Source organism: Pieris brassicae, chromosome 1 (genome assembly GCF_905147105.1).
Source record: "Pieris brassicae chromosome 1, ilPieBrab1.1, whole genome shotgun sequence".
NCBI classification, from domain to species: Eukaryota; Metazoa; Arthropoda; class Insecta; order Lepidoptera; family Pieridae; genus Pieris; species Pieris brassicae.
In genome coordinates, this window is record NC_059665.1 from 1,608,097 (window position 1) to 1,635,533 (window position 27,437).

A 27,437-nucleotide genomic window follows, 5' to 3' on the forward strand; every position below is an offset into this window, starting at 1 on the left:
TCGCAAAAATCCTTGCCGAAATTAGCGACATAAAAGGCGGGAAAACAAGTGGCGCTAGAACATTCCAGGTCCGGTCTGATTTGTATATGGTACATGATTATTTGGCTACTAGGTCATAGCCTATGCTTGACACACGCAGTTAACACGTTGTATTCCTTCACCATACGAGCGAGTGATAAATTCGCAAATAGAAAGTCTTAAAACAGTAAAGACATTAGCATAGCAGCTGATATGCGAAATCTTTTTCAAAGAAGATATTCCATAGACTACAAATCAATTACAATCCACCGACATCACCTTGACGTCCGTCATTCCAAAATTGAACGCACCAACACTATGTAGTACCAACTGCCCACTGAAGTATTTCCGAATTCCTCTAACAATGTATCCCCCTGTTATGATTAAAAAAAAATAGTTTTTTAGAAAGGGAAGGAAGCAGTTAAAGTTGACGGTTTATTTAAACAATTCGATGCTGCTTTTCAGTAATCGTGTTCCGTCTTTCACAGACCACAATTGCTATAACTATAATATATATATATATAACTAGTTATTATGTAATAAATTCACGTTTATATCTATCCCTTAAAGGTTTTTCTTCAATAATAAACCACAATCACTTGAAAATAATTTTAATAACACGATTAAATGGGATTACATTTATAACATGTTAAGTTAATATTTACATACCGATTATATTAGACAGTCCTTCACAAGCATTCAAAACCTTTTCAGGTATAACATACAAGTTAAAGTTACGTCTAAACTTAAATTCCCTGTCACCTACATAATAAAGAAATTATACTAGCAATTGTGCGACAATCACACACTAATATTTCTGTATATTCTAGATTAACATACACACCATCTCATGTTTATGCAAAACAGAATCAGCGCTTCCAAGCTACAATATCTAAACTTTATACTATATTAACTAAATATCCTTTTATTATCCTATTATTAATAAACCCTTGCCCTGATTAGCTAAGGGAGCTTTCAAGTATTACGTCACGCAATATTTGGAGATTCTTGAGATGAAATGCGCCTTAACGTTTGCGCACGTCAACAGTAAAACGTGTCGTGGCCACCCAGTCACTCTTCATACCTAAAACTTACCATTATGTAGTGTAAAGTACTGGAAAGTCGAAAATAATATTAACAATAACGCATAATTCAACGCTCGCCCCGCATCGTAACGATTTACAAGAGGGGGGGGGGGCTCCATCCATCCAATCCAAAATTAGTTACATTATACTTGAACGCCTACTAAAGGGTTATCTGTAGTAGATAAAATATCCTTAGAACATGTATGGGTTTTTAAGTTTAATTATCTAAATATATAAAACGATTCCGCAATTAATTTCTAAAAAAAATAAACTAATATAACTTATAATAATAACCGATATGAAATCCAAACAAGACGAATATTACATAGATACCTAAATCTAAGACTTAAAAGAACAACTTGAGATTAACAGACACGAATTAATTTTATTGTAATGATTATGTAATTAATAAACAACAAAGACAACTTTACATTAGATTAATATTAAAAGTATGTTTCAAAGCTTAGATTATATTTGGCATATTAATGTTCAAACACATTTCATTTCATTGTTATATTCTAATCGTCACACACACTAAATAAAACCAGCCACCTTCAATTAAAATCAGCATGTTAGTATCACTTATAAAACAACTTTATATTAAAAATTGTAACACAATTACGCACGCGATTATTGTAGTAATTCAATAACAGTTAAAGCGAGTACGTAAACTCCAAACAAGCCCGTAAAATTTCGTCAATATTTATTTTTATTGTGATTTCATATTAAGGAAATCGCCGTAATTGTGATGATCTCTGCTTATCTTGCATTAGCATAATATCGAAAAAAAAACATGCCGGTAGCAAAAAAAGTAGCTTCAGAAATTTGTCGCACTAGGCTCGAGCCTGCTGGTAAATCCGCTCGTATAAATCAACAAGCCTTAACAATGTTTACATATTTAAAAGTAACCTTATTCTAACGAAACATACAAATTCCTGTTTAGATAACCAGTGAGTACCAGAAATTCAACTATATGTCAGAGAGACATTTGAGCTTCAGCTTAGAGCTCCAAATAGGTAATTTTAGTTGCAGTAATAGCAGCTGCACCAGCTAAAGAGGCTGCTACACCGACCACTGCAGCGGTGGACCCAGTCAGCTTCACAGCGAAGCCCATAATAAATGAAATTAACAGCTGAGCGACGAAAACACAACTACTGATCACAGCGACATCTGTACCGATGCCTCGCTCTTCACCGCAGCCTCCTCCCTCACTATCCCACTGTAAAGTAAATACATTGTTAATTCATGTTTCTTGTACCTTCGGTCTCCAAAAAGGTTAACTTCATTTCAAGACTTTGCAAAAAAAATGAGAAAAATTATCACGTGATAAACAATAGTCAAAATAAAAGGCTAAGATTCATAAACGAGATTAAACTGCTGGTCTGACGTCACAAATGTATTGAGTTTTGACATACGGGAGTTACAGTTCACACTAAGTCTCGATTCTGAGGCCCTCGTTAAAATTAACTCCAATATATGAAAAAAACTACACAATCCAGGTACGATAATTAATGTCAAATTTTATTTTTTACTTATTTCAATAATCGTCTGTAATTTACGATTGACATGTATTAAATGAAATGTAATAAAAAACAATATATTCGAGTACATAGAACTGGCGTAAAATTTTGTGTATGCATATTGTAATTCAAGAATAGCTAAACAATATTGTGCATAACAAAGTGTTTGGAAGCTTTTATTCGAAAGCTCGTTAGCTGAGAAATAATAAAATTGCATTAAGTTTTGTGAAACAATGGAAACGCTTACAGTAGACCATTAATTAGCACAAAATTTAATTACAAACCGTTAATCACTTGTAAATCTGTTTGATGTCGCTATATCGCAAATAAGGTGTTGAATTCACGAAGGATACTTTGAAGTGAGTTTCAAAATACTCGGAAACATTTACTTAATTCACTACTCCTACTAGCAACTACTCCTACTATCTTCCTTTAAATAGCAAGCGTTATCTTTAACGTAACTTAGCAATAATCACGATACCTCCGCCCCTTATATATTTTTTTCTTTTAAATATTTAGACCTAACATTTATTACTAACAAAACACACACAAAATAATAATTATGAAAAAATAGAGAAACAATTTTTTTTGTATAATACGTAAATGGCCCTGGCTCAGCATTAGGCTGAGGAGCAGAGTTGTTCCACAGCGCTGGTCTATCTGCCAGAGACCACAGCAGATAGTTTGCGCCTCAGTCGCAAAAAAAAAACAAATAAGAATCGAATACTCAGTAGAAACAAATAATAATAATAATAGTATTTAAGTTATTGATGAATCAGCTTTCCTTACAGACTGAATGTGAGCGCTTGTGAGCGAGCGTACCCATTCTTATAAGCACGAAAACACACTCGCGGGCCCTATGGCATTTAGAGCGTCCATGGGCAGCGGTATCACTTAACATTATCATCACAGATTAACCACAAGGTCTTTAGGCCTTAACACTTTATTTATTACAAATTGCTTACCATTCCTGTTGCATGGTAGTGCGCGACCAGGAGGTAGGGCATCGTAAAAAGCGTAGAATACAGGATACCAGCTGTCCAGCTGAATAGGAGCACTGCTGTTTGTGTCCTCAAGATGCAAAGGAGCATCATACCACAGCTGTAGGTACACAAGCCTCCGACATAGACTTTTTTAGCGCTGTAAAAAATACATCACATTATCTAGTATTCAATATTTATAGATAAAGTAAAATTGGTTTAGAAGAAAGAAAGGATTCTTACAGACGCGATAACAGTTAAACTATTATTTCCGAAGATTTGTGTTATTTTTTATTACCTTTGAATTAGTTTACTAGTAGTGTAAAAAATTATATTAGAGTAATAGTTCGATAAAATTAGCGAATTGGTTTAAAATTTAAATGCCGACACTAAAGGCTACCTAAATGCCGGTCTGAAATCTACTTCTACTCCTACTCCTACTACTGCGTCAAACAAAAAATACTTAATATAAATATCCTCTGATGGATATTTTTAAAGTTGCCTGTAAAGATACGTCGAAATACTGCAACAATAAGTCATTCGCGTGACTAAGAACAAGTAATAAAAATAAAACAATGCTAATGAAATTATGTCAGGCGCTAAAATTGTTAGCGTCTTAGAAGCCGCATAATGTCTTTAATGAAAGTCAAGACTCAAGGGTGATGTCGTTACAGATGCCACCAGGAAGAAGGATATAGATTAAATAGTTTTAAACGGTAACTAAAAGAACGTAAATATTTTAACAAAATCGTCTAAGTTGAGTGTTGTAATTGATAAATGATTTATGAATTTAACAAAGAAAATAATAGAGATATCTTGTTTGTATGTGTATTACTTATACTATATTAAGGATTCATTAAATGCATTACTAGGTTTAAAATTAACTATGTACTTCTTTTCATGTAGGTTAGAGTTAAATTGAAAACATTTTACTAAAATATTTGTTTGAAATGTCCGAGCTTCATGTATTTTGTGATTTTTAACAATACAACATTGTTAGTATGAGATATTTTTGTTTGGTATTAAATCATCCAATGTCACAATGAAGCCAAACTTGGTATCAGCCTTATTTGAAAGGTTTCCGAATCTTAAAGCAATTAATAGGCTTATTTAATTAAAGTATAAGTTATTAAATCACAATGGAACCCACTAATACACCCACATAAGCAAGACTGAAAGGAAGATAGATATTGGGACAGACATGGGGTCAAGAGGGTAGGAGATTGTCAAGAGATAATTTGGCGTGAAGTGCCTACGCCGATGAAACTAAATATAAATTTTAATTTAGCTTAAGATGCGTTATTATTATAATGGGGTATAAAAAGGAAACTGAGTTTGAATAATAATTAACTTCCTTTCTTGATAGCACTAAATTTGTTGTGTTATGTAAAAATTTAATAATTTCGCTTTTAAATCCGTTAAAAGTTTGAAAAGTGAAACTTCGCTAGTGAACTAGACGCATGAGCTGTTCTGTGTATAACGTCGCCTGCGTAAACGCATTTTTTTATTTATTTATATTATGATTAGCGCGTATACAGTGTGAATATAGATATACAAATACTTGGAGTGATCATATTACCTTTACGTTAGTAATAATTAATTTACAAAGAAGTTTCACTTCTGACATACAATTGCTGTTTGGCTGACAGATAATCTTATCTTTAAATAATGAGATAAACTTACCCAAACTTCTTGATCAGTTTCTCAATAAAAGTTGAATAGCAAGCACAAGATAGAGAGTACATCGCCATCCCCCAGCAGCCGAAGCGAACGCCCGCTTCATAGTTAGTTCTACTTTCTGTGCCGACTGGCGCCTGAAAGATTTTTAAAGCAATTACACATAAAAGCTAATAGCGAACTATGTTGAGCAAAATATAAAAATTATCATGTAATGATTATGTTATTTTTATTGCCTACTTTACTCATTGGAAAAGAATTAAAGTTCAATAAGTGGTTTACTATAAAGATTAATTTGAAGGCTCACATTGTTTTTAAGCCACTTTTCACTCTAGCTCAATAGGCGTTGTCGTTACTTGTACGAGTAAAAATGTAATCAGACGTATCTGAATCTGTATCATGGTCATTTTGAATCCAATAGGCAATAAGCTGACCAGCCTCTTGTGCCTGACACACGTCGTCGACTTTTTAGGGGAAGCCGGATTTCTCACGATGTTTTCCTTCACCGTTCGAGCGCATGTCAAATGCACATATAGAAAGAAAATCCATTGGTTGACAGCCGGGGATCGAACTTATGCCCTTAATACTAGTACTAGTACTTGAAACTATTTAAATAAATAAATAATAACTATAGGTATTGGTTACTTGAGATATACCACAAGACCTTTGGAATTTAGTTTTTAGATTCTTAATTCTTTTTATGTGACCTTGCTTTGAGGAATTAGGTAATACTTCTATTAATAGCAAGATTAAGAATCACTTTATCTTTGATGACATTATAGAAATTTCCCCCTATCATGATTGATCGGACCAAATTCCACGTCAAGTTCCATTGCGTTTTCACGAAAATTAAAACACATTTTCTCAATGATTTATGATGGAGAGGTAAGCTGACAAGTCTTCTGAGTACCATCAAATCAATGTATAGCAAACTTCATGGACATCTCTCTAACGCTTGGTGCGTGAACGATTCATTTTAAGCGACACATAAATGTGTGAAGACGTTGTTTTCTGCTTTTGTTCTACTTATCATATGCTATGTTTTATAATGGTCATGTGTGTATTTGTTTTGTATACATATATACAATTTAAGTTTAGTATTGTTGGTTGTGTTATTTATAATTGTTCGCATTATTGTATAACATAACTAAATTATTCCATACGACTACGGCCCTCAAATATATACGGCCTCCATACGGCCGGCACTTTTGGTAGCATTGAATACTCTGTCAAGCTAAAGTATACTTATTCCCTTTTGACATTTGTCAAATGAAAGTCTAACCTTAAGCCGACGCTGGGTTTAACGTCGAAAGTAACGATAACTTTTCGTGTTGCTCGTTACAAAAATGTATTTTTACTGTAGAAGTAAAATTAATCTTACTTTATTATTATTATTTATAATATAATATATATTATTATTATTAATCTACTACTCGTAATCTTAGTAATAAATATGGCGGACGACCGAACTCTAAAGACTTTACTAAACCACCAGAGAAAACCTGGTAGACTAATGGTGGGATGGAGTTGTCGAGGACTTCGAAAAAATTAGTGATCGAAGCCGGATGCAAGAAGCACGAGGGGCGGTCTATTAATAATGATGCGTGACAAGTTATTGTTGAGAGAAGCACTTTTTGAATGGAATGAAGCTATGTATTATTATTAAAAACTTATAATTATTTACATAATTTTACATTTGGTTACCGTGACCACGCACGCTGAAATTATGCAAATAATTATAAGTTTTTAATAATAATACATAGCTTCAATCCGTTCAAAAAGTGTTTTTCTTAATGTGTAAAAGCTATGTTAACAAAAGACAATACTAAGTTATTGTTGTTTACGTTTCCTCAATTACATTATATCTATAAATAACTTTGAACGTAACATATATACTAGGTAATCTTGAAGTCAACAAGTATTTCACAATTCTATGACTAAGACTTATCTGATAGCGTGAAGTTCTGTGATGATCATCTTAATCCCCTACTAACACTTGTTATGAGTCACAATTATTATAAATCTTTAGCTGAAAATGTATACTTTAATGATTTACACAAGTACTTAGACTTATGACCAACGTCAAACAATCTCATTGATTTCCGGAGATGGTTCCTTTTGTTAAAAGACTGTCCGCGATGGTCACAGCTACGTCAAAATCTTTCTACTGTGAAGGGTAAACCATGCTCTGCCTTCTGTCTTTCAGTCAATCTCTTCATTCCTGAAGGTCGTGTTAGTGGTGCCGCACATCTTCGTTTTGCTTTTCCTACTGTTTTCCAAGCTGCTCGTCAGTGATGAGGTATGGGATTTAGTGGTATCCTTCTGTGAGCCAGTAATTCTGATGAAAGAGACAGCAAAACGAGAGATGGAGCGTCTAGGAAGATTCCTAGCTTTAGAAGACGTGGAGTGAATAGGAGTTATGCCGTTGACGAACTGGTAGAATACGTAAGCGACCCCCGAGCCTCTGTTACGCGGTCTTCTAGGTGTCGAGTAATTCGAGGTGGTTTTAGTGGGTATTACTCACCCAGACCCAGATAGCAGAGATTCTGGTTTGGATCGAGTACCATATACTGCTCCATCTTTCGGGGGCTGGGACGCAAATAGATTTCCAACTCAGATATCAAAAGAAAAAGTTTTTTGAAAATGGAATATTTTAAGCGGATTACGATATAGGCTTATTAGGTAACGATGAAAATTTTCGATTTTGACTTTGTCACAGAAACCGGAAATAGACCGGATAGGTATTCCGGCGTAATGGCGCCAGTATAAGTTTGATTTTTAACCCCCGTACGCATTCACATTTAACCGTACCACATATACTCATTTCAATAATTAAGAATCCAGTATTGAAATAGGACCCAATGAATTCCTTGTTTTACTATGCTGACACGTGACAGCTGAACCAGGGCATATTATTTTACCGATGGAAAGGGGCATCCTGGATACAGGAAACCCAGGCCCACATAGTATATATGACAGCATAGACGCACCATTAACGCTTCAAAACATTTTGGTCTTGTCAAAACACGAGACACTTTATGTATATGTATGTATTTACTAAGTTTAAGATTCGTTATAATACTTATAAAAAATGTATCAAAACCTATAGTAAGACACAATACATAATCATCATTTCTTTAAAGTTATATAGTTCATTTTGGGAGTGTTGGCCTAGTGGCTTCAGCGTGCGACTCTCATTCCTGAGTTCGTAGGTTCGATAGTCAGCTGTGCACCAATGGACTTTCTTTCTATGCGCGCATTTAACATTCCCTCGAACGGTGAAGGAAATCATAGAAACGTTGAAGGCGCGTTAGAGAGGCTGATCACCTATTAGATTGACAAATTATCATAAAACAGATACAGCAATCTGAGGCCAAGACCTAAAAATAATGTAGCGCCACTGGTTTATATAGTTCATTACAAACATCATTTCTTTAAAAGTTCTTGAAAAGCCGGCTATGTATCCACGGGTATTACTTAAAATTAAATGAGCATACTTCAAAAATACAACGTATTACTTACAGCTGGATTTCCACCATACACAGCTTCGCCGACGAAGTCTGTGAAGTACAGCGAATAGCAGACATGCGCCATCCAACAAAAGAGATTAGTCAAACAAACGAATCTCAAAGACTTGGGCATCATGACTATGGACCTCAGATAGTGTTTAAGGGAAAGGGGCTCGCCGTGGCCTTCGGGTATTGCTATTCCATTTGGAGCTGGTGGCGCTGGAGCCTGGAATACAGAGTAGTTAATAGTCAATGGGAAAACTTATTAAAAAATATATTTATATACACTCTGACTGAGTGACAGTTCTCAAATCATTATATCGATTTTGATGTCCTGCAGAAACTGTTAATAATAATTTAATATATGTTTTAATGTTTTCTCATGACTTGTGATAGATTTAGGAAATACACAATACCCATAATATACTTGAAAAAACATCCAGTTTTCATATTTACCTCAGAGCCTTCCAACGTTCCATAAGTTGAACAGTCTTTCCTCACACCTTCCTCTTCAAGAGTCCCATAGCTCGACACATCTTTCTTCAGGTTATCTCTTTCTAATTGCTCCTGATCAGGCGGAGTTTTCGATTTTTCTGTACTCTTTTTAAACTCGTCATACTGGTGCAACTCTTCCAGTGGTATTTCTTTAAAACTACTGATAGTTGCTGATACACAGATCACGAAAATTATTGTGATCAACGTGAATACCGCTCTCACGTGGCCACCGAAGAAGTCTCCTGTAATTGTAAATGTTATGGAGGAGTGATGGCAGGAAAAGTCTTACAATTTGGTCTGATTAAATTAAGACAATTATGAGTCCAACATCCCTATTGACATATTAGTCAGGGCTTTTCAAGACAGGCCTGAAGAGACCACCAATAATGAAGAGAGAAGAGAGGGAAGTTACAATGTTAAAGGAATGTAAATACGAAACAGGATATTTAGATATTCTCTAATATTTAATCACACTGTGTATATCTAAGTTTACTTTCTGACGAAACGAAATCTCAATATGTATGTTTTAAATTCAATACGTCACAAAAAATACACTGACTGCGAGACCATTGCTTGTATATACATAATATATGTATTATTAATGTTAAATCTGGTCTAATCCATGCACAGAACGCTATAATAATAATGTAATTGTCAAGAACGAATTGTCATTAAAAGCGTCGTGAAATAACAAAACGTCAAAATTTTATGAAATCTCTAAATAATTATATAACAATTAAAAGTTCACAATTTTCCACGTTACCCAAACACTGGATGCCGTGTCAAAAGTATATGTTTACCTAGTGTGGTTTCATCCCAATTTATTCCACCAAGCGCGTATCCCATAAACCCTCCCAATCCAGCCATTATCGTGAAAGTACTCAAGCCCCTAGCATGGTCCTCTGAAATATAAAGATCCAATTGTTCATTACCTGTACTTTAGAGACAAACTCTTTTAGTCTATTATCTGTAGAATCCCAGAATGTTTCCCGTACCCACCCACAATCTAACCAAGAACTCTGTAATCAGAGACGAACCAATGGTCTAGGGTTCCTAGATGTCAACTAGCAAAACAAACGTGAATAAGATTACTAGCAAGGTACTCCTAAATAAAATTTCTAAATATTTCTCTTTTCTACCAATCAATCAATAAATATAATCCCAATCTTAGTTTTACCAAATATAGATAAAATTCCACTTCTGATAAATTATAATTCAATATGGCGATGGTTTGTTTTCTAAACTATCATTGGACTGTTCCTGTTTTCTCAAAGGATTGTTCAACAGATATTTACATAAAATTATCATATTTTAGACTATTTTATTAAAAAGGAATAAATCTACACTGTACTGAGTCCAACTATATCGCTTATTAGCGATTCCTTCCAGGCGAACGTTCGCAACCCGAAAAGAGCAAAAAATAAATAGTAAAAAACGTGAACGTAATGATTTTGGTCATAAGAATAATAAAATGTTCTAAGTGCATCATAATTATTACTACAACCATGGAATAATTGATTCGGTCCCAGTCACCTGACTTAATAGTTACTAAAGCATATATTAATAGCCCCTTGAGATTAATCTCATGAATGAAAGTACATACAACATTATATAAGGCTATTATCCGTTCAATCTTAGCACTAAACTAATAATAGTTCTACGTCATACAAAATTACACTGTAGATAAGCTGAATATATTCCACTATCGGTAATATTAAAGCATTTTCAGGTTTCATAAATCAAATTTGGTAATAAGGGAGGTAGGTATATACTGTATAGTGCTTATAAATGTGATGTGATATTTTCCATCTTACTTATAAATATTTTAAGAAGCGAGAAGTTTTGTCTTTATTTATCAGTAGTAACAAATCCGCATTTTTTTAAAATACTTTATGTCGTTTGTTTAAGTTTCTTTAGTTTTCTTTCTTTTATCTGTTTCATATACTTTGTTTATCAATGTAATCTGTTTTGGCTTTGTATATTGTGTAAGTGTTTTCTTTAATATTATGTATATGCCAGGTGTTATTACTTGTAAATAAACAAATTAAAATAATAAACCCTTAACCACATAATTTCAAATGTACAGTTGGGTACCAATTTTCAAATCAAGGAGGAATGAGAAGAACCTCTCAATCATTATGCTTATATTATATTCCAAATTGATATATAGCTGGTTTTAGTTCAAAAAGTACTGTTACAAACTTCAACATTTTGTAACGTATGTCGTTCAACGAGTTTCTAAGTATCTTTAAAATAACATAAGACAGTTAATGTAATGTTCGATTGTTGAGCGATATGTCAACTTAGTCAACTTTCTGGTATGAGTTTTAATAAGTTTATATAATAAGTGTGATAAAAATAAAGTATGGTCACAATATAGCCCGGGGTTTTCTGCTTCCGTTGATATTCAATTACCAATAAAGCAATATTTATTATGTTATATACACCTACACACTTTAATATATACCATACCTTATTATATACATATATTTATGATTGATTAATATGCAAATTGTATAGTAAAATGTATTCAAAATGCATATCAATGATAACCAAATATCCGTACGGAAAATACCAAAATAAATATTCTTGAGATAAATCAATCACTGCGAAAGGAAAGAGATAGTATGGTGTTGAAAATGGCAAGAACAGTATATTTCGTACAGTGGATTACGTATACAGAAAGTCAGTGCTTCTAACATTAACACCTAAGAGGGACTTATGTTTTCAATTCCCACATATTAACACTTAGATTAATAAGTTAATTTCAAGCCCTAAGACGATTACATTGTGTTCAACAAACTGATCAGCCCTTTGTGACTGACAATAGTCAAAAACTTTTCGGTCATAGTGCAGTTTCGTTCCTTCGTGTTTACATGGATCCAAAGAATAATTAATTCATTCATGTATTTTAATAATTTTTAACACTGTCAGTACAGCTTATTCGTAATAACAGCTAAGGACCAACTGTTTGTTGAAAAAATGCACTAACACAATAGACAATCGCATAGTGTGACGTACCTAAAGCTAAACAAAACACTACCTATGTCTATCAAATTGGGTTAAGGATAGCAACGCTTCTGAAAAACGATATAATACTAATTAAATATTGTAATAACATAGTTATTCTATTATTAAAATTTTAATTTCAGGTCATTAACTAAGGCAAAACAAAAGATTTCTGAACCGACTCTAAGCAAATCTTACGTCACTCAGATCATATTAATTATTACAAAGCTTACTTCGTCGTAACTATAATTTAGAGCTTTATTATTGTAGTTTTTCAGTGTAACTCTCATCCCTGAGGTCGTATGTGAATTTAACATTCACTCGAACGGTGAAGGAAAACATCGTGTGGAAACCCAAAAAGTCGACGGCGTGTGTCGCACAGGCTTCATAAAACTAAAAGGGTCGTAGCACCGCTGATTTATTTCATTTCTCTAATTATAATACTTAAAAATCCGTTTAGGCGTTAGTGAAGATAAAGGAACTAAGTAAAAATTATGCAACGTTTATCTGTATTCAATTAAATAAACCGAACAACATGGTCACTTTCTTTGGACTATCAAATGGTACAACATCATTTTATGTAATCGGCATGACAAGGATCTTTTTGACATAATAAGTCGTTAGATAAAGTTATCCATCTAGACACTTGAATTCATCTTCCGATAGAAAAATGTCTATGAATTATTATTGAATTCAGAAATTTGCAACATATTCACGAACATACCCCGTCTTACACACCATTGGATACTTGATAGAACATATACTTATATATTGATCTATATTCGCACCGTCCAGGCAACAAACACAGAGGAAACTAGACCGTAACGGCCTACTGGTCATATAAACAAAGCATAGACCGTGCCTGGAACGGTTGTGGGGAAAGAATATTAATTCTCTGAAGGAGGCGAACAATAATGAAATAATGGGTATTGCAAGCAGTAATATTGTATATAATATTACCGATGTAGCCAGGGCGTATCACGCGAACGCGTAAAACGAAGGAGTATGACTTTTTAAGGTATCTTAATAGTAAAAAGCAAGAGATGTAAAAAAAATCCATAGATACAATGGCAAACTCAAACTCATAATAAATTCATTCATATATGTAAATAAGTACTTATGAGCGTGAACAGAAAAGATGTTAAATTGATTATAAATTTACATTTACTACCATTTCGCAAGTCAAGGGCATAGAACGGGCAAAAGCATGGGAGTAGATCGAGAAAATAGGTACACTTAGTTACATGAATTTCATCTACATATATTATGGATTCAATATTAAGCTATATTGTTAGTTCAATTGTTTTATAAATTATATAAAACAAAATGTTTGTTGTACGAGTACGATAAAAACTAATTCCCAATTTATATATACGTAATTTTTAGTAAGCTCTTGAAGGTATTTTTTATACAGCTTGAAAACGGCTAGCCAATTACTTTTTTAAATTTAATCTATTATCATGTCTCACCTCCCTCGGACAAGCAATTTAGCTAGGGTGGCCACAGAGAAGGCGGAAATTAATAAACGGTTCAAATTTATTGTCTTTCTTCTAACTTCTATTTTATGGCCTTGGCGTTTCAGTGCACAGGCGCTAATTAAAGATTTAAGTTGACGCCTGGTAAATAGTACCGGTGATCCCAGAGCTGGTGCTGATGCTTATTTATTTGCTGTATTTTGATACGTATCAAAGGAAATGCTGCCAGCGTTAAAGGTGGTACAGGGAACATACTTTTAAATTTGTTTTAATTTTCTTTTTATTATTACTACGTAGGTTAAGAAATTGTAAAACTGTATATTTGTGTGTTATGTTTTAGGTTTTAATAAACGATAATTGTGATATTATTATGATGGATATTACAATAATTTTGAGTTTAATCGTTACAATAATAATCTAGTATAATATTATTTTGAATCTCTTTCATTGGTTGCTTTTTGTTTTTTGTTTCTTTGATGTTGTATTATACATGTGGTGTCAAACGAATGTAGTAACATCTTTATACATGGGGTATGTTTAAAAATTCTGATATGTATTTCAAATCTCAGCATATTATATATCAAATATAACGTACTTGAAATTTACATTATTATAATGTTTGTAATTCATCAGATCATGTAAAGTTTTGTCATTAATAGATCTGTTCTCAATTATATTTAGATTCTGATTGTATTCGAATATCTAATATACTTGATTTAATTACTAAATCCTCCTCATTTCTTGAAAGATCCTATGTAGAACACATGAGTACCACCAAAACCAATACTGACGACACAACATAGACCTTCAGCTACTTCAATTATTCCTGAGAATCAAGAATTACTATTTGGCCCTACTCGGGAATCGACTCAAGACCACAAGACATAATAGCCACAAGAAACGGTAATAATATAACTAAATAAAGATGAGTTTCTTAATTTTATTTTTGTAAATATTTTATTTAAATTTTATCAAGATAACTTGTATGTACAGATATCGCTTGACAACAATTCTATTACAGAACGAATACATGTTAAACGACACAGGAATATTCAAATGTGATCAATCATAATGATAAAGTCAGTACTAAATCCCAATCTCACATTGTTAAATCATTTTGGTTTAGAAAGAAATTTCTGTTCTATCTAGAAGGATTGTAGAGGGAGTTGTTCTCTAACTCTAAGTTAAAGAAAGATCGTGGACTCAGTCGCACTACTGACTTGTCCATCGTGGTGGTTTTTTTTTTATTATCTCTTTAGATAGGAATCTTGGTGTTGGCAGAAGAGCATTGACATAGCTCGGGCCATACTGGCTCATATTCATTCATTTCTGAAGCGTGTAACAGGACATCATCGTATTCTAAGACCAAAATATAGATGTCGCTACAGTATCAATAAAAAAAATCAATGGCGCTACAACCTTTTAGGTCTGAGCCTCAGATTTCTGTGTGTGTCATGATCATGATCATTTGTTAATCTAATAGACAAGTACGTGATCAGCGTTCTGTGTCTGACACACGCCATCGACTTTTAATAAGGTGGTCTAAGGGGTCTAAGGCAAGCCGGTTTCCCCACGATGTTTTCCTTCAGCGTTCGGCGAATGTTAAATGCACACATAGAAAGATAGTCTATTGGTGCACAGCCGGGGATCGAACCTACGACTTCAGGGATGAAGGTCGCAAGCTGAAGCTACTAGGCCCACACTGCTGCCGACTGTATCTATGTATTTTCATTTATATCTTGGATATAGTCGTCTTATACAATAATAAATATATACAATTAATCTCAAATAGGGTAACACAAATACTGATAAATGAATTTGGTTTGAATTTTCAGTGAAATTGAAAAACCTGTACTAATATTATAATGAGAAAAGTTTTGATTTATTGTGGTTTGTAAAACATTTCAAAACCGGACAGATTTAATGAAAATCTTCGAACGAATGATTATTATACCATAAGAATGCTGCAATAAAAAGTAACACAAGTTGTATTTATTTCCTAAATATGCAATACAAAATATGTATATGTAAAAAATAATGTCTACGATAAGCCCTATCAGTACTAGTTCATACCAGTGAAGACTAACTCTTTTTGAACATCCACCCTAAGCTCTGCTAAGATTTTCGCGAATGGCGCTCGGTACTGAATTATCATAGATTGACTGGCAAATGTCGGTTGGACCTTTATTTAGAAATGTTTAAACTAAACTCTAGTTGTACCCTATGCTTCGGCAGCCGACAGCAATAAATTGAGGGTAGGCCTGAGATTTTTTATCAATCTACCCGCCTAGATTTTTGACGTTCAGCACGTTTCTATTTAGATCTTAATTTTAAAAAAGTTCTTATTACATCAATATTTTTTTTACATCAATGCTTTTTTTTTGTATGATTCTGTATATTATGGTAACGAAGTGTAAATAAATGAATACATTTTTATTTTTCTTACATATTATATTTTACCTACTATATGCAGCTCCCACTTGATCCTCTATCATGTTAAAAATCAATTCTGAAGTCGCGACCTGTTCTTTTTTTAAATTGATAAGCACGTGCTCAATTTTATCAATGTCTATGATATATCTTCTACTTGTCGGCAAGAGATTGCTACGTATCACGACAGGGGCGGGGGGGGGGGCGCTCTCGTCATTAGTCTTAAATAAGTTATTGTTGTTGATAATATACGTCGAGGTAGTCAAGAATTAACGCTATTCCGACAATATTGTATAGATTTAACAAGCGCTCGCTCGCTCTTATAATATAATACTTGTAATATTCCACGATTTAGTTAAATTATGCTGAAAATAAATATATTTTAAAAAATGAGGGCATTTATTCCTTTGGTTATTCAAATACGCCTACGGAGTCACACTCAAGTTCATACAAATATCAATTTAATTTGTTTTACGAAAATAGGTATTGACATGAGTTTGATAAAAACTTTTTCAAAGTAATTATTGAAGTAATTAACATATCTAGTTTATTTGAAAGTTAATTTGTACTTAATATGCTAATTACACTTTCTTTAAACCTACACATAATTATTGGTACAAGGAATTGTAACTGTTGTAGATAATTCATAGGTATATCAATTACCATCAAAATAATGCAGAAGAACTTGCTTAGATGGCTAAGGAAAGGAAACTTCTGTACGTTTACGTGATACCAAAAAATACTAATCATACAAGGCAAAGTGGCAGATACCTGCCGTAGAAGTACGTCTTGGTTGAAAAATAATAGACGGTGGTTTGGTGGAAGCCATGATGATAACCAACCTTTGGAAGGAGATGGCACTGAAAGAAGATCGTTTCGATTGTTTCGAATTTCTGTGTGTTTTTTTCTATTATAGGTACATCACTCCTACCACTATAAACATTTTAAAATGTTTTAAGAGATATTTACAATTATAAGTCCTTTATATGAAATATTACATGAGTCAGAAATATGATTGCGTCTGTTACAATGAACATCTGTATGAATAGATAAGTGTTTTGTGTTTTAAAATCCAGTATCACCGCGATTCTACAATATTGATTATCGTATTATATTCAATTTTAGTTATTTTTTAAATATAGCCTTTTTTAAACTCACAAATATACAGTATTTACCATTTCCTTAAACTATTTTGTGATAATAGTATTTAAAAAATTTCTTTTAGTTTCGTCATACTCTTTACTAGCTTAGATTATTGTTTCATCAAACAATGTAATCGCTATTGAAGTTTGTATGTTTTAGTCTAATTATGAATGTCTTATATTTGTCGCAATTCTACTGTCAACAATATTTGTTTATTTACTAAATTAAAATTGACGTACACCTTGCTGGAAAAGATAGCCACCTTCACGATAAATTCGTGGATTTTATTATATAAGTAATTTGTTTTATTATTATTATTTTTGCAATCAGAGCCTTACAGACTATACTATGAGTAAATAACGTCTATAGCGAGAGAACGTGAGGTATTTACTACCGCGGCTTATAAATGGCCAACCCAGTCGGTCCTTCAAAAGAAGTTGGAAAACTACTTTTATATGCATTTGTCTCCTATACAAGACTGTTACGTATACATTTATACAAGCCACAAGCGGTTTTCTAATGTAACATATTATGGTTTTATTGTATATATAATCGTTTGTTTATGTTTTCTGTATAACGGTGTAAAAATTTAAAATAAATAATTACACACACAAACAGATATGAAAAACTCACCTGGAACTGTCACATCGAGTAGATACGCTCGCGCAGGACTTTGGCAGGCATCAGCATCGAAATCCAACAGCACAGTACCAATTATAGTGAAAAATACACCCCAGGGATGGTAATTTGATCCTTCCGTTTCTAATGCTGTGCTACGTGGGCCTAATACTGAAGGAACTTGGGTTTTATTGACGTTCCCTAGGTCACCAAGCATATAACCCAAGGTTTCACCATTGGGCACTAAAATTAGACCTGTAAATTTATTTTATCTTAGTGACTGTGTTGTGTGACGATAACAAATAGTAGTAAACAATAGTTAAAGTAAAATTGAAATTTGGAACTATTGTAAAAACCATTTGAAATATGTTTTCAATAAGGAGCTCGGAGGTAGTTTAAATTATGAAGTAGAATAACTTATAAACGTGTTATGAAGTGAGAGATTATTATTTTTGTAAATTACATTATGATGATTTTTATGTATAAATTAATCATAGATATAATATTTCTATTATTACAATAGCGGCCTTAAACCGTTGATTGAATCATTAGAATTTCTATGCATAAATTATTAAAACCATTTATTATTGGACGAACAAATAATTCAATGTTTTGTGGGTGACAAGGACTAAACATTTAACAGATATTTAAGATTTTTTTTTAAAGACAAATCTGCGTAGCCGTGTCAGAGGAAATAGGGTTTTATTATCAATAGAGAAAACAATGGGTCCGCTTTCTGCTACAAGAACTGCGCTGTGCACATTTGTTTAATAGTCACAAATACGAAAGAGTGTTTGTTAGGCTTTCTACCTGAATCTATAATATTTAACTACTTTATATTATAAAAAAAAGTTTTTTTTCAAGTTACCTCATGTCCAGTCAGATAATTTAACTTCGAGAAATATGTACATTCAAAACCGTTTACGACGACATCGGCTTATATTGACTAAACTCAAAGGTCCCGGCTAAATTCTATGTATTAGGTACATAATAACAACGTCATTACGTTCTGTTACGACTACCGGTTTTTACGACCAAATATGAGTAGTTCCTTCGATGTCGTTATAATAGACTGATAGTACATAAAAAGAATCACTGCATTGATTAAAACGGCTTAAAATAAAACTTATTTACCTAAAAACACTCCAATGGACATCATGACGATAAATGGTCGCCGTCGTCCAAATTTAGATTTGCACCTGTCACTCAGTGAGCCCAGGAGAGGGGTCATAAAGAAGCCTATTAACGGTGAGAGCGCCCACACCATAGTCATTTGGTGATGTGGTACTCCAATCTGGAGCAGGGTGGGTGAAACGAAGGCTGTCTCGCCCGCGTATGAAAACTCTATACCCATTACCGCAGCCGATATCCGCATTAGTTCCAATCGGTTTTTCCGTCTACAAGTTAAAAAGGCATTCAATTTAAGTTTTATACTAAACGTTTGTACGAGTATATTCATCGTTAAAAATACGTTGAAACTGTCTAAAACTACGTTGCTTTATAAAGTATTTAAAATATATTAACATATATAAGGACACTGTCTTGGTGAGTTCTTTTTAAAATTAAATGTGTTTGAATCGTAAGGCTGTTCTAATACTATCCGTTATGAAATTCCAACAAGCGAAACAACGCAATAATTCATCAATTTAGCATAACTTTCAACACTGGCGAATAGGGTCAGAAAAAAAACTACAAATAGACAAACTTACTGACATTACATATACAGTATGTACATATAGTTCTATTTTAATTCTGCATCAATATACTATATGTATGAAATTAGATAACCTAATTAGATTACACCGTTCAGGCAAGGTTAACCTTACTGTGATTTAACAAAGAGTAGATAGTAAAAAGTATTAAAATTATGTCTAACATATAAAAATAACTTGCATCAAATTTTCGCCAACGTCTGTATTCTAAAAAAAATATTTGAAAGTATCAAATCTATCTTAAATTAATAATTTCAATTTTATTAAGCGATTTATTAGCTGAAATCTTAAATAATAAATTTTCCGTACATAGTCTGTAAGAGTAATTTTATATATTAAACCTCAAACAATGTTATACACAAATACCTGAATATATCGCTGTATTCAGTGTTATCATACTCTCGGTTGGGCGGTTCAGACGACGTTGGTATACCAAACAGCAACTCCTTCAAAACCTCCCGAATCCCACGTGGATGGTTCTCCTTCCATTGCGCGTATCTTTCCTTCCACCGGTCCCTTATCCCATGCCACCGGCCAGCTACACCCTGGTAGTCGTCCAATTTATCCGCCATTATCACTAAAAATCACAAGTCATTTTACGAAATTTAAATATGGAACACTATTACACATTCTGAACCTAGGATTGCTACTTTCAGTTCGAAAGTCTAAAGAATACTGGAGCGCCCGCGCCGCCCTCCATCAGACTCCCGCCCCGAAGCGAAACAACAGCCTTATAATCCTAGATGTGACTACATTACCGTGTGAACCACTTATTGTAACATTTTCCCAGCGTTTCCGTTTTAACGTAATTTGAATTGATTATTTCTGTACTGATTATATTTTTACACCAATCACAAGTTTTATACATAAATAAAATACTTTGTCATTATCCTAAGCGGAAAGTTTATTTAAAATTTTAATTTTTTATTATAAATGTTTAATTATGTTAAAAAGTTAATATTGGCCTTACGTCGCGTCCGTTATAAAACCGGTCTTTGCGATTAGGTATTTGCTATAAGTTTTTGTATAGTACCAGTATGTATTAGTTTACCCAAAGACTATGTAAGACTGAAACCTATAAATATAAATTAAGTAATTAAAACGTATAGGTGTAATTAGTGGTATAGTGTAATTAAAATGTGTTTTTGTGTTGATTTTTTTTTTTTCATCACCTTTTATGTATTTATTGGATATACTCCAACGCTGAATAGATAAAAATATAAATTAGTTAATACGTCTTAAATTTATTTACTTAGGAACAATGGGAATTTGATTTACCGTTTTTCATTTGTGTTAATTTAACTAAGAGCCTTCATTATGTTAATCATCCATATTTTTAAAAATAAAATATTCTCCTTTTCTTAAACTACGTAGTAAAAAATTAAAAAAATTGGTCCCTGTGGCGGTATACTCTGCAAGCAAGGCAAGCTCTGGTTTCACCGGTACTATCTACCAGGTGCCAACTTAAATCTTTAATTAGCAGCTGTGCACTTGAACCCCATGGCCTCAGAATCACTAAAGGGAACACAATCAAAGACTCTAATATTTGAGTCGTTTTTTATTTTCCGCTTGCTCTGCGGCTGCCCCAGCTTTTTTGCTTGTCCGAGAGAGATGGGAGGAAAGTGAGACGGGGCTAACGTGTCCACACAAGTAGCATCCTATACCAAAGCCCGTCTTATCTTCAAAGGGATCAACGACATTCCATCCGGCCGCTTGCCATCGTCTCTAACGATGTCTGTTGGCTAGAAAATGGCTGGAACATTGACGGACGAAAAAGAGCTGTGTATCGTTTTATTATTATATGTCGTTGAGCACGGCGTGGCCTGAAAAACGACCCACGCTTTTTTGGCAATGGATGCCATGGTGTCCAAAACTACTTACTTCAAAGCCACAAGGACACTAATGGGGAGTACATATGTACAGAACATTCTTTTTCAGCAAAAATCAGTCTGATAGATCACATCTCTGATAGATTCGATCCACAGCGGTGAAGGCTGACAGACAAAAGGCTGATCTGATGATGACTTGTCTGTGAAATATGTATTATCAAACAATTATTATTATTTTTCATCTACAAATTTAAATGGACGTAGACGTTGGTCGTAGTTTCGATCCTCGGCCAATGGAATTTCTTTCTATGTGCGTATTTAACATTCGCTCGAACGGTGAAGGAAAACATCGTAAGAAAACCGGCTTGCCTCAGACCCAAAAAGCCGACGGCGTGTGTCAGGCACAAGAAGTTGATCACCTACTTGCCTATTAGGAAAACTGTTATGAAACAGATACAGATATCTGGGGCCCAGACATAAGGTCGTAGCGCTAGTGAGATTATTTTTTTATTTTTAGTAATTTTAAACTATATTCAGTATAATGTTCACATCAAACCATAATAGAGTAATGTTTACGGTATAAAATGTTAAATATTCTCCTTATACTCATAAGGACTATCAAGAGCTAATCAAAGAAGTGCCGTCGGTGCTTAAGAGACTTAAACGATAACAACACTTAGTTATTGTTTACAAGGTTTGTAGACTAGATGATATACTAAACGATTTGGACCATGGTAATATATAGATAAATTTAATGACACTATACGATATTTCAGCATGAAATGTTAAATGCGATGTTAATAAGCTGCCCTCACGAACTGATGTTTTTACTTACCCTTCCTTTTTAATAGCTACATAACAACATATGGAACACTTAGCTATTCCAACTCATAGAGATAATATGCGAGTTGTTCCCACGAGAATATAAGTGGGTGCTCCTATTTGACCAAGCCTCCTGCTGATAGACGACAAATATTTGTTTATAATTTATTTTGTTATTATTAAAATCTTAAGATGTCACGTGGAACATGGTGTAATGGTTGCAGCCCCTTACAAACGTTGTGTAAAACAAAAAACTTGGCGATTAAAAAGAGTGGCGGAGAGTTTATTGTCAGTTCTTCTGTTCCGTTCTACGCCCTTGATTTGAGAACTGGCAGTAAATGTAAAGTTATAAGAATTTCGTATAAATTTCTTTTTTTGACGTTCATAACTGTACATTGCATTACCTATATTAATAAATGATTTTGAATTTTGTTTTATTTGTTTCTGGTTAAAAAATGGTTGTCTGTAAAGTCAGTTCACGGACGATAGTTTAACGTGACAACGTCATAACAAAACTTTGATGAAATGATTGCAGACTATTATGAAAAAAATTGAATTATCACTGTTTTGTATGGATACAAAGGAGTGAAGCCGCATAGGCCAATCGAGTGGATGAGAGGTAGATGTGGCACAAGTGTATAAACAGCGTAACGGGACACTGAGTCATGCTTTTTTTTGGGTGCAGCCGGCGTTACGGATGTATTAGACGTGCCGTTGTCACTTCAAAATGGTAGCCTTCCCGACAAAAAAGGCTCGTAGGAGGCCCCGACACATACTAACGGATCCGGATGATCCAATTACCGTAGCAAACGACAAATTAAAAGCCGCCCGCGCGGCCAAAAATAATAAAAATAGCCAATCACAGATTAGGGTAAAAAACCGCCTTCACCGGGGAAGGCGAGGACCCTTACTTCGCACTTCGCTCACTCCAGTGAGCTTCCGTCCTGCCCTTCAGGCGATTGACTGCCCCGCGACGCCCCAAGCCGAGGTTCGAGTCTCACAGGAGACGCCCTTGCGCTAGCCGCGGGACTAAACGCCATTCTGGCCGCCAAAACAGCCCGAGCTGAGCTGTAAAGGCCCTTAAGGCCAACAGTGAGATTCCTTCTTCAAAAAAAAATCAAAATGGTAGGACATAGGTACTAAATAAAACTCATTTTTTCAAATTTATCATAAAAACCTTGCTCTCCAAAGGAATAAATAAAAAATATTACTCAAATTGATCCAGCAGTCTTAGAGTTTTGCGCTTAGCAACGTATTTTGCGATAAATGAAGTCTTCAACTAATAATGAATTATTTGCTTAGTAAAAATTTAACATTAAATAATAACAAAAAATAGGGGGCAAACCGGCAGGAGGCTCACCTGATGTTAAGTGATACCGCCGCCCATGGACACTCTCAATGCCAGAGGGCTCGCGAGTGCGCTGCCGGCCTTTTAAGAATTTGTACGCTCTTTTTTTGAAGGACCCTAAGTCGAATTGGTTCGGAAACAACTCAGCGGGCAGCCGGTTCCACATAGCGGTGGTGCGCGGCAAAAATTGCCTTGAAAAACGCTCAGTCGTGGAACGTCGGACGTCGAGGTGATACGGGTGGAATTTTGTGTTTTGCCTCGACGTCCGATGCTGAAACTCAGCTCCATGATACATGCGGTAGAAGATGCAGAGTGACCCCACATCTCTACGCAACGCCAAAGGATCGAGCCGCTCGGAGAGGGATTGGTCATCGACGATTCGAACCACTCTTCGTCGGCTCTCGACCGTATCCAACGGTCAAGTGGAAGGAGCTGGTACTGGGGAGCCCCCGCCCAGAGGTGAGAACAGTATTCCATGTGGGGCCGTATTTGCGCTTTATAGAGTTGCACTTTATCATCTTCTATTAAAAAAAATTAAATGTACTAGGAGCCAAACATGCAGAAGCCTTACCTGATCTTAAGTGATACCGCCTATGGACACTCACATTGCCAGTAGGCTCGCAAGTGAGTTACCGGCCTTTAAAGAATTGGCTCCTTTCTTGAAGGACCCCAAGTCGAATCGGTTCGGAAATACTTAAGTGGGCATCCATATTATGATTCCACATAGTGATGTTGAGGGCCAATAACTGCCTTAAGAAACGCTCAGTTGTGGAACGACGGACGTCGAGGTGATTCGGATTGTATTTTGTATTCTGCCTTGACGTCCGATGATGAAACTCAGCTGCAGGTATGTTGGCTGAGAGGCTTTCGTTAATTCCTAAAACACGGAAAATAGATAATAAACAACTATTTTGTTATTATTTATTCGATTCAATGCTACAACTGCCTACACACAAATTTATCTTATCGAGTTCTGTCAATATGTCTATGACATCACGATCTAACTGATTTGCACATGATAGGATGTGCTGAAATATTCTAATTTCAGAGGGTGACACACGTTTGGGGACGCAGAGTCAGTGGAGTGAATATTCTCTCTGTCATCAGTTTGTAGCTCATGTCACTGCGTCCTGGTCAGCAAGGAACAATCTGGAGCTTCAATCGGTTTACACTGGTTTCTGTCCAGTTGTATAATATCAAATGTTTAAATCATGCGCGTGTATAAATATATACGAATACATAATCAATCATTCAATATTGTTATCAGTGACGTAGTAAGGAAAAGAGTGAAAAATCCCCAAGACAACATAGAATTTATATTAAAACAAGTTTCTTCAAATAAAAGTCATAAGACACGCGTCTAATCAGGTCACTCACACAATATAAGCTCTCGCAAATATTTAACATTTTCGTGTTTTTATCATTTATGTTATTAATATGGTAGCGAACGAAATGAATGTTTACTTTGATAAATGCTGTCAAATTAAGATAATTTAAGTCAATAAAAAAGAGCTCGTCCGATATCAAAACACTGTGTACTCTTTATACGGTTTAGTTTGTTGAATTAATTAAATAACTTCTATATGGTTTGAGTGTTAGCAAATCACCACTGGTGCTACCAGACCAATCTGTCATCGAGCTATGAGATAAATGGGAGTACATTTCTTATATATTTCTGCTTTTGACGTTCATAAGTGTACATTGTGTTACCTATATGCACCTTTTTGAATTGTGCGTAAACCTTTTGGCAATGTGTTCTGTGGTGATGGCAAGTCTGGTAGTCATTTACTTGGCTTGGCTCTTGAGATTTCAGTAAATATTTAAACCTATGCTCTTTTTAATAGAACAGGGGGCAAACGGGCAGGAAGCTTACGTGATGTTTAGTAATACCACCTGCCCATGGACACCCAATACCAGAGAGCTTGCGTACGTTGCCGGCCTTTTAAGAAATGGTACACTCATGCAGGATCCTATTCTTTAACTTGTATTGCAATAAATTCATTAATTCCAACGTCAGTATTAAACAAAACATGTCTCATCCAGTAGCTATAGCTCTCGCCCCGCCTGAGGGATTACAGTTATTGCAACCCGGGGGAAAGACAGATTGTTTCCAAAGCGTTATATAAACAAAATGATTGTTTATTTTATTACGATCGAATGTGAATCTCAATTTAAAACACAATTTGTCTTATAAATGTTTTTATTACATATTGTTTGTACACATAGACTTCGGGCTCGATTCTAATGGAACAATTGTTGCAGCAGGACCGAATACCGAAAACTGTCCTCTATAATACATTATTTGTATTGGTATTAGTTGGTGGACTCATTTTCCGCACTTAGACTTATAATTCGTCCGTTTTAAGTAACGTTCTGGCTAATTTCTATAATACCTTAACTTCCTGGTTGGAAAATTGTATATGACAGTAATAATGTGGCGCTACAACCTTTTTCTTTAGGTCTGGGCCTCAGATTTCTGTATATGTTTTATGATCATTTGTCAATCTAATAGGTATACAGGGAAAGGCAGAGTTATGGGACATGAAAGAAAAGTACCTCATACCTTGTTGTACCTTATATATAGAAAGGGGATTTTACTAAAAGAAGACATTGTTATTTTTTACTATCTACAATATTTAAGATACCTTCCCTTCATTTCCCAATACTTTAGGACGCCCTGTATAGGTCATCCTCAGCTTCCTCCTCACACACGACGTCGACTTTTTGAGTCTAAGGCAAGCCGGTTTCCTCACGATGTTTTCCTTAACTACTGAATGTTAAATGCGGGATCATCAGGGATCGAACCTACGACGTCAGGGATGAGAGTCACACGTTGGAGCTACTACAACACAACACAGTACATATTAGCTTACAACTCCTTATCTAAGCTACCGTGTAGATTAATATGTTCCAACCATTTCAGCGATGGCTGCTATAACATTTAGGAGATTATATTTAGCTTATATCGACGTCATTGGACTTTTCACCTTTGAGCTAGGATGCCACCCTGAAGCTTTGTGCTTAGTACCATCACCTAAGATTCTACAACCAAAGTCTAAAGGTCATATTAAAATAATTTCAACTCGAATTCTATTTACCTCTGCGATAGGTTATTTATCAGGAAACTCTCTAATCATAATCAATGATGAAACCAAAAATAAACTGATTGTCAGAATTCAATACCGACCTTGGAATTTTACTTAATTGGTTTCAGAGTGCGTCAATTTCGCTAGTACTGAGCATAAATAGCTTAATTTGCATAATAATAATTTTAGGTCATAAATCTCAAATTATTTAAAAAACCAAATGGCTGTATTATTTTCCTAATAATTATATACTTAATTTTAGAACCCGGGGGCCTCTAGCATTAGCACTAGCTGTTATTGTGAAATCGACAACTTACAATCGAGATGCATCGCTTATACATCGAATAAAGATAGTTTATGTTTAAACTATACCAGAAGAAGCGATTCTAAAGAAGTTAGTTTTTGTTCTACAATTTTGTACCGAACGAATCCAAATAATAGTTTAGAACAAATAAAATTCAATATTTTAATTACTTATTCAAAAAGTAAGATTAATAAGATATACTACATCTAATATCGTAAACATTATAATTTTTATATTTCGAATACTGAAGAGTTTTATTTTGGGTTAATTTTCTTCCCCTTCAAACTTGGAGATCGCTGGATTAGAAGAATCTAGAAACGCTTTCTTAATCGCATGCCCAGGTCAAAATTTTCCATTTCTCTAAATTCACAGGGGAG

General features: G+C 34.4%; 1 protein-coding gene across 2 annotated transcripts; it reads right to left on the reverse strand.

Annotated features, from left to right (window-relative positions):
- Positions 1–612: 612 nt before the first annotated feature.
- On the reverse strand, positions 613–23,257 carry LOC123714396 (proton-associated sugar transporter A). 2 transcript variants are annotated; one of them, XM_045668639.1, is made up of 10 exons: positions 23,234–23,257; positions 20,038–20,248; positions 19,094–19,356; positions 17,975–18,214; positions 10,085–10,186; positions 9,246–9,526; positions 8,803–9,015; positions 5,287–5,417; positions 3,589–3,763; positions 613–2,322 (listed from the first exon to the last, which is right to left on the reverse strand). In XM_045668639.1, coding segments are annotated over exons 1-10 (1,836 nt in total). In that variant the 5' UTR covers positions 23,235–23,257; the 3' UTR covers positions 613–2,103. The 2 variants fall into 2 exon arrangements, with proteins under 2 accessions (XP_045524595.1, XP_045524604.1); XM_045668648.1 differs by lacking the exon at positions 23,234–23,257 and adding an exon at positions 20,642–20,730.
- Positions 23,258–27,437: the final 4,180 nt, after the last annotated feature.

Excerpts from the sequence above, each read along its gene's own strand:
- LOC123714396 (XM_045668639.1), bottom strand. Across the intron at positions 3,764-5,286 it reads AAACTGATCAAGAAGTTTGG|CGCTAAAAAAGTCTATGTCG; the intron begins GTAAGTTTATCT and ends TATTTTTTACAG. Across the intron at positions 2,323-3,588 it reads ACTACCATGCAACAGGAATG|TGGGATAGTGAGGGAGGAGG; the intron begins GTAAGCAATTTG and ends TTTACTTTACAG.